Raw genomic sequence first — 9455 nt, 5'->3', positions numbered from 1 at the left:
ATCACATATACAGTTTTAGCACAGTTTTGCCCCCACAGTGGGATAATGCAGACACATAGATAGATAGATAGATAGATAGATAGATAGATAGATAGATAGATAGATAGATAGATAGTCACACAGACCATATATAGAGAGAGTTATAGACTACACTCCAAAATACATAAGCTATTGCTGTTGTTCCTGGTTGCCAGCAAGAACATCAAGGTAATATCTTATTGCTGAAGATACATCATATTTCAGTCACAGGAGATGGAGGAATCAAGCTGCTACTGATCTGGGGGTCTCCTGACTGAGGACTAGCTCATACCATACTTAGAAGGTGCTATACAAGCTTTCAAGGGAAGAAAAGCTATCTATCAACAGTGCTAGCCACCTCTGAAGCTTGAGAACCTCAATCAAGACAGGACCTGCAAAATATCCCTAACGGTACAACAGTGACACTTGAATCTTTGGTGCAGCCAACAACTGTCTTTGCCTGCTCAACTGGAGAGAACTCATGCCTGGCATGGTCAACCAAGTTACAAACTCATGGCTAGAAAGATCATGGGCCCTAGGGGAAAAAACTTAGTACTACTGTATAGCCAACATGGTATAGTCTCCAACTGCCCTCTAAACTCTCATTCTTATACCCATAAGTAAGTGCAACTCTCACCTCCCATCAAAGAAGCTTCTTTTTGAGGGAGATGTATATTTGTAGAAAGATCCACACACCTGGTCAAAATGCAGACAATAAGTGACCATGGGGTTCCAGACTCAAATGAGACATTTATGACACAACTGTTACAGCTAAAGCTTGGGGAACATCATTGAAAGGGGGTGAAAAGATTGTAAGAGACTGAGGACAAGGTCAGTGGCTGTACAATACTGTCTTTGGATTGGACAAGGAAGTCATTCCCATGAATTCTCAACAAAATATCTGCCAGAATAACACCTGAAAAGACAACACCTGTAAACATCCTAACTTGGAAGGAGGTATATTTCACAAGGACTCAATCCTATATGAAGAGCTATAAGCAGTCAATGGCTGCTGAGGTAGAGAGAACCAATATTTGTTTATGTATTCATTTTCTTCTTATTTCAGGGATGAGACCTCAATCCTAAGCACTTAGTCCAAATCACAACAAAGTAAGAATAACACGAATTAGATTCAGTAGGAAGTGTGTGTGTGCACGCGTGTGTATGTGTGTATGTGTGTGTGTGTGTGTGTGTGTGTGTGTGTGTGTGTGTACCTATGTATATGTAATGTAGAAGAGGTCATAAACTCAAGAGAGGGTAGTTGGAGGGACAGACCTGGAAGGAATTGGACGGGGAAGGGTAGAAATTATGCAAATACAGTGTACCCATGTATAAAATCCTCAAATAAAAATGAAATCTGTTTTTTAAAAAAAGACACGAAGTTGAGAAGGGGCTTGGGGTGGTGAATGGATCTTGGAGGAGTTAAGGGGATGACTGGGGGATAAATATAATCAAAGTACACTGTATGCATATATTAAATTCTCAAAGAATTAATAAAATATTTTAAAAGAAAAATGACACACTTTATAATGGTGACGATTTTTAGTGCTTTTGGATGTTTCTGATAAAAATAAATTTAGTGTGCGTCCCCTTAGAAGCAGAGAACTTCCACTGGAAGAATGAAAACTACATAAGGTAAGTGAGAGATTCAAAGGCTGAGAGAAACCAGCCCATTGTCATCTGCAGAAGGATTAAAAGCATATTTTAACAAGAAAGTATATGAAATCATGAATTAGGAAAATGAGTGTCTAAGCATTGCCTAGGTTTCTGAGGGAGGTATTCCTTTAAATCTGTTATTACTTATGCATTTTTTCACTATTTTACTCATTAATATGAGAAGGTATACTGAGAGATTTCTAAAATCAGGGTGCACTTTAATTATATAATGTATGTAGGCTAAGCTATTAAGGGGGATGAAACAAGAGAATCAACCTGAAAGATGTAACAATAACACTTTCTACTCCATGTATATATAGGTGGGTATACATCCCAACATAAAACACATACACATTCACAACAATTACACACCACACACACATAATTACACACACACACACACACACACACACACCACACACACACACACACACACACACACAAACACACACACATACACACACACACACACACACACACACACACACACACACACTATTACAACCTTGGAAGTATCTCCACCATGGGAAGACATAGAATGTCCAAGTTTCATTTTAAATTGGGTTGCATTTTCTGAAAGTTGGTCTAGTCTGAAAGTTTATTAAAGGATCAAAACTGAATAACTTGTCCTCCTTTCCATACCCACTAATTAATTTCTTTAAAGAACTTCAGCCATTTTATAAAGTAGTACATTGTTTTGTCATATCCTAAATCAAATCATCATTTCATATAGTGCAAGTATTTTGTTATATAGCCTTCCTAGCATTTTAATTCTTTTATTAATGGGTACCATACATTAAATTACATACAATTTAAGCAGTAATATGAAGATTAGCTAAATTTTAATATTACTAAAAATGAGGTCTTTTAATATAATTTATATAAAATAACAGTTATCTAATCTTAGAGGCCAGATGGATACCATACTGTATAAAATATGTACATGTAATTAGTGTGCATGTGTAAAAGAGAGAGAGAAACAGAAAATTTAGTTAATGTCTCTTGACCAAACCCTTTGGGGAAAACAATCTAATTCCCATTATGACAATGTTTCTCTGTTAATAAGAAATCTAAGGTGATGTAAGCCATTTAATAAAGAAAACCAGGGTATACTGTGACATAATGAGAGGATGACTGCAGGAATGCATATTTTTTATTTTGAAAAGAAGGAAATGGAACACATGCTTCTTTGCTAAATTATGATCTGACCAGTTTTACCTCATCAAAGCCTGTTGGTGTGAATTCTACCCATGATGTCACTGTCATACACCATCTGGTAGTAAGAATCCCAATAGAAATTTCAGAGAGGGGTGGGGGAAGAGATTAAAATTCCAGGTCGAAGCAGGTCTTCAGAGCACAAGGTCGTGCAGTCAGGATAAACATCCTTTGTACACTGACCTTACCTTCTCCAGCTCAAAACTTGTTCCCCAGCAGGATTTTGCAAAGCCTCCTACGAATCTCCTTGGTTTTGATGGAATAGATGACAGGGTTGAGCATTGGAGGCACAAATAGATAAACAAGTGACAAGAGCATATGCACATACCGTGGGGCATGCCTCCCATAGCGAGCAGCCATGGACACACCTACCATGGGCACATAGAAGATTAGCACAGCACACAGGTGTGACACACAAGTGTTTAGGGTCTTCAATCTTTCTTCCTGGGAAGCAATAGCCAGTACAGAGCGAAGGATGAGCACATAAGAGAGGAGAATGAGTGCAGAATCAAGTCCAAAGGTAGAAATGACTATGAAAAGACCAAATATGTTATTAATGGTGATATCACCACAGGGCAGGCGAATCAGATCTGGATGAAGGCAGTAGGCATGGGAAAGCACATTAGCCTTGCAGAAGGGCAACCTCTTCAGGAGGAAAGGTAATGGGAAAACCATACAGAAACTTCGAAGGAACACACACACCCCCATCCACACCACCCGGGCATCAGTGAGCACCGTGGAATAGCGCAGTGGGTTACAGATGGCTACATAGCGATCAAAGCTCATGGCCAGCAGGATACCAGACTCCATGAAAGAGAAAAGGTGGATAAAGAACATTTGGGACATGCAAGAATTAAAGCTGATTTCTCTTAAGTGGAAGCAAAACACAGCCAAGACTGTGGGCAGTGTGGAGAAAGACACACCCAGGTCATTGACTGAGAGCAGAGAAAGGAAGTAGTACATGGGCTGATGCAGACTCTGTTCCTCTTTGATGATGAAAAGTATCAGGGCATTGCCCACTATGGAGATGGTGTAAAGGACACCAAGGAGCAGAAACAACCAATGCTGGGAGGTCTCCATCCCTGGCAGTCCTGTCAAGATGAAGGGAGGCAACCCGGAGCTGTTGTAGCCTTCACCTCCCATCCTGGGATTCCCTCTTAGATGCTTAGATTTCTTCCCTATAAAGAAAACAAATACACAGTTTCATGTGTGGCCTGAGGACAATATTATTTTCTTTCTCAAGCTCATGTAGTCCCTCATTTAGAGAAGCTTTGATTCTGGTAGCACTCAACTTTGTCTCTCATTGTAAAAACAACTTCTGGAAACTCTTGAGTTGTCCCTCTGAATTCACCTAGAAAGGCATTTACCCTTCCTCTCACCAGTGCCTATTACTTTTTCTTATCCTTGAGGCTGGAATTTTATTGATATATTGAAATTAGTCTTTTCTAGTATCAAGATAAAACTCTATTGGTCTCAGTGACTTTAATTATTAGGCCCTCTTTTGATACAAAACATTTATTCATCAGACCACAATCTTTTCCTCTCTCTTCATTTTGATGGAACTGAGCCTTCTACACTCTGTGGTCCCTAGTCCTATACACCAGTCACTCGTGGCCTCCATCCATTTATCCAGATGGGGGACAAATGGCCAGAAAGATAGCTATACAAGCTGGATGTGGTGGTTCATACCTATCATGGTCATTCAGAGGGTGAGACTAGGAAACTGGAAGTTCTAGGAATTATTAAGCTCCGTGGCAAGACCCTGTCTTTTAAAATGACCATCCATAGTGATAACCATTCAGGTATTCACTAGCTATGTTTACGCTTTCTTCTTCCCTTCCTACCTCCTTCTTATTCCTCTACCCGCTCAGCTATGACATCACTTTTCTCCCTGAATATTATGATTTACTGAAAGTAATTTATAGCAATTCTGAACAATGAACAGTTCAGAATCAACTTGTACTTAATTCCTGAAAGCTATGGAATTAATAGTCACTTCTCTAAGCAATAATATTGCTTCCATGCATCAAGTTCTGTTTTTGAATGACATTATCATTACACCCAAGGTTGAGACTCGATCCTAAATATGGCCTGGACAACACCTTTTCCATTGCTTACTATGTTAAGCAGGTAACACTAGATAGAACTACTGACCCAAAGTGCTTCTTCCAGCACCTCTCTCCACCTCTTTCCACTTGCAGCCCCTGCCTCAGACCCAGGGTACTACATCACTGGCCCATGACAACAGCCCCTTCAAACCTCTTGCATCTCTCAAATCCACCTCTATTCCTAAAAGATGTTATTTCAAAAGTATACATGAAAGCAGAATTTTCTGACTTAAACCCTTAAATGGAGTCTCATTATAAGACCAAATTCATGTTCATTAGCCTCAAACAATGACTTCTGGTTAGTACTTCATATTTTAATCTTCAAAATTATTTTCCTTGTCCCTCCAGGTACCCAGTCTGCTTGCAATCACTCAAAATTTGCATGTAGCTCCCTAATGCCCAGTGGATTCCATGACAATATATGAACCCATTGTATGCACCTATTGTATACACCCATTATATTTAATAATTGGACACACCCATTTAAATAATCTTCCAAAGGAAACCAAACATAGAAAGAGAAGGATAATATGATTATCCAAATATGGAAAGTTCTTAAGGTGAAAAATATCTGAAAGGGGGAGAAAGATACAGAAAGAAGAACAGGAGGTTGAGGAAGAAAGAGTTCTAAGAAGAAGGGATTGAAAAGAAGCACAGTACATGGACTTGTGGAAGAAACACTGGCAAACCTAATATGTTGTACAAAAGATATTAATAACAAAATACTAAGGAAAATCTCATTTACAGGTTTATGATCAGAAGACACCATCTTCTCTGACACATGACTGATTATTATAAGCAGTGCTATCTCCGTTCTTCCCCCTTAAACTTCTAGGTTTACAGCTCCTTTATGAACACTTTCTCCACTAAGGTGTTTTGATGTATCCTAAATGCTAGATTTCTCTTAGAAAACTATGGAGGCAGATATTGCATTCACAAAGTCAGCATTCACAATACAGCCTCATTTGGTACTCTTTCTGTGAAAGTCATATCTGATGCAGAAAGCAGGTGATGTTTCTTAGACAAAGAGCAATAGATAGAAAACAAGGGGAAAAGTGAAGGAGAAAGAATGCAAAAAAAAGTAAAGGGAAAAGAAGTGAGGAGAAAAGAAAAAGAGGAGAGGAGAGGAGAGGAGAGAGAAGGAGGAATAGGCTTTCCTTCTTCAGATTGCAATATTGTAGTTCTGTGGTTTCTAAGCTAACGACAGAATCTTAAGACTTGATTTTGGAGCACCAGGTGCTTCAGTTCACCTACCTGAGAATCACAAGAATGGGCAGTGTAAAGAAAGAAAGAACATCATTGGGGACCATGCCTTGTACATATCCCCCTGTTGCTTCTATAAACTCTCTGTCCTAAGAACTACATGACTGTATCAGGAGAATCCCTTAGGTTATTATCAGCTCAGGTGCTCATAGACTTCTGGGATCAGCAGCATCCACACCTCCTGGACTTAGCATTTTATCTCTCATGGGGTTATGCCAGAGTGGAAATGATTAGAACTGGAAAGAGATATGTTAAGAAGATTGTGCCTCATCCCCATTCCCAGAAGTGAGTGAAAATGACTCCTCAAATTTATATAGCTTGATAGTGAGCAATTGTTTAATTCAATCTTCAATGTATTTTATGGCCATTCCAATATACATATGTATCGGCATGTGGCATTGATAGCCACAAAATTGCTGAATCCCAGAAGGCTGGGGGGCAGAAGGAGGGAGGACAGGGGAATCTGTGGTTGGTATGTAAAATGAACAGAAAATCTCTTAATAAAAAAAAAAAGAAAAAAACTCAGACCCCATGAAAATTTCAACATTTTACTTCATCATGACTTATGGAAATCACACTTGATTATCAACAAAGTTGTTCTGAACCATAGTAAGAAGCACTAGTACACACTGCTGATCACACACTGCATGTGAATACAGATTGTGTTATAAAAAAAACAAACAAACCGGGGCTGGAGAGATGGCTCAGAGGTTAAGAGCACTGACTGCTCTTCTAGAGGTCCTGAGTTCAATTCCCAGCAACCACATGGTGTCTCACAACCATCTGTAATGAGATCTGGTGCCCTCTTCTGGCCTGCAGGCATACATGCAAGCAGAACACTGTATACATAATAAATAAATAAATCTTTAAAAAAAACCCATAGTCCTTCTAAGAAAGCACTGAAAAAAATTGTCCTGTGTTCTTCACAGATGCTATGGAATACCTGTTAGGAAGATAGTAGAGGTGCAAGAGAGAGCATTACAAGAATTTCAATTTCTGTGTGTATTCTTCTTGATTGAGAAAAAAGTCTCAGTCCCATAAACTTCATTTTTCTCCTCTAAATACATAATGACATGTATTGTACAATGACAGGAATGACTGCAGAAGAAGTGCATGTAAGCATTCAAACTACTGGCTGCCATGTGGTTCTCAGTGGGGCTAGCCATTATTGTTAACTTTCTTAACCTGAAGTCCTGATAGTACAATGATGGAGAATGGAGATGCACGAAAGTGTTCATCATGCTTCGAAAAGCTTCCCTTTGGAGACACACTGACAGGTACATCTGAACAGATTGATGCTGAATAATAGAAGATTCATACTTGAAACAAATTAAGAACAGTGTGTGTGTGTGTGTGTGTGTGTGTGTGTGTGTGTGTGTGTGTGTGTGTACATGCATGTGTAGTTCTGTAAATAGAGCCCAGGGTCTGTGTATGCTAGGCAAGTGCTCTACCACTGAAAGCATCTCTAGATCCTTACTTAATATTTCAAGCCGTTTTCATTCTTAGTATAAAACAGCCTAATGGACAAACCCTTATCCAAACTAAGGCAAACCCTTATCCAAACTAACCAAAAGGCAGAGAGAGAATATCCAAATTAATGAAATCAGAAAGGAAAAGAGGGACATAACAACAGACAGTGAGGAAATCCAGAGAATCATTAGGCCATACTTCAAAATCCTGTACTCAACAAAATTCGAAAATCTAAAAGATGATTTTCTTGGTAAGTACCACATACCAAAATGAACAGTTTTCTTGATAGGTACCACATACCAAAATTAAGTTAAGACCAGATAAACAATTTAAATATACCTATAACCACTAAGGAAGTAGAAGCAATCATTAAAAGTCTCCCAACCAAAAAAGGCCCAGGGCCAGAAACTTTCAGCACAGAATTCTACCACAATTTTGAAGAAGAGCTAATATCAATACTCCTCAAATTTTTCCACACAATAGAAACAGAAGGAGCATTGCCAAACTCTTTTAATGAGTCTACAGTTACCCTGATACACAAGTCACACAAAGACAAAGGTAAGAAAGAGAATTACAGACCAATCTTCCTCATGAACATTGATGGAAAAAATACTCAATAAAGTACTGGCAAACTGAATCCAAGAATACATTTAAAAAAATCATTCACCATGACCAAGTAGGCTTCATCCTAGAGGTGTAGAGATGGTTCAACATATGAAATTTTGTCATTGTAATCCATCATATAAGCAAACTGAAAGAGAAAAAAATATAATCATCTCATTAGATACTGAAAAAGCCTTTGACAAAATCCAACACCCCTTTATGATAAAGGTCCTGGGGAGATCAGGAATGCAAGGAACATACCTAAACATAATAAAAGCAATTTACAGCAAGCTGACAACCAACATCAAATTAAATGGAGTGAAACTCAAAGCAATTCCACTAAAATCAGGGCCAAGACAAGGCTGTTCACTCTCTCCATATCTATTCAATATAGTACTCGAAGTTATAGCTAGAGCAATAAGACAACAAAAGGGGATCAACGGGATTCAAATTGGAAAGGAAGAAGTCAAACTTTCACTATTTGCAGATGATATGATAGTATTCATAAGTGACCCCAAAAAAATTCTACCATGGAGCTCCTACAGCTGATAAACACTTTCAGTAATGTGGCAGGATGCAAGATTAAATCAGTATCCCTCCTACGTACTAATGATAAATGGGCTGAGGAAGAAATCAGAGAAACAACACCCTTTACAATAGCCACAAATAATATAAAATATCTTGGGGTAACTCCAACCAAACAAATGAAAGACCTGTATGACAAGAACTTTAAGTCTCTGAAGAAAGAAACTGAAGAAGATATCAGAAAATGGAAATACCTCCCATGCTCATTGGTCAGTAGGATTATAGTAAAAATGGTAATCTTAACAAAAGCAATCTACAGATTCAGTGCAATCCCCATCAAAATCTCAACACAATTCTTCACAGACCTCAAAAGAACAATATTCAACTTCATATGAAAAAACAAAAAACCCAGAATAGCTATAAACAATCCTATACAATAAAGGAACTTCTGGAAGTATCACCATCCTGGACTTCAAGCTCTACTGTAGAGCTATAGTAGTAAAAAACAGCTTGGTATTAGCTTAAAAACAAACACTGAGATCAATGGAATCAAATTGAAGACCTGACACAAATCTACACCTTTATGAACACCGGATT

At 38.4% G+C, this 9455-nt stretch overlaps 1 protein-coding gene across 1 annotated transcript; it reads right to left on the bottom strand.

Moving 5' to 3' along the window:
• Positions 1-3087: 3087 nt before the first annotated feature.
• LOC128094913 (olfactory receptor 51I2-like) lies at positions 3088-4032 on the bottom strand. The gene has a single exon (XM_052713516.1). It carries the CDS (start codon positions 4030-4032, stop codon positions 3088-3090), a length of 945 nt encoding a protein of 314 aa, XP_052569476.1.
• Positions 4033-9455: the final 5423 nt, after the last annotated feature.

This window comes from Peromyscus californicus, unplaced genomic scaffold (assembly GCF_007827085.1).
Source record: "Peromyscus californicus insignis strain IS unplaced genomic scaffold, ASM782708v3 Scaffold_4__1_contigs__length_199733344, whole genome shotgun sequence".
NCBI lineage: Eukaryota > Metazoa > Chordata > Mammalia > Rodentia > Cricetidae > Peromyscus > Peromyscus californicus.
Note: the sequence above shows the minus strand (reverse complement) of the source record. Positions and strands in the feature narration are given on the sequence as shown.

Excerpts from the sequence above, each read along its gene's own strand:
- LOC128094913 (XM_052713516.1), bottom strand. The coding sequence starts at position 4,032 with ATGGGAGGTGAAGGCTACAACAGCTCCGGGTTGCCTCCCTTCATCTTG.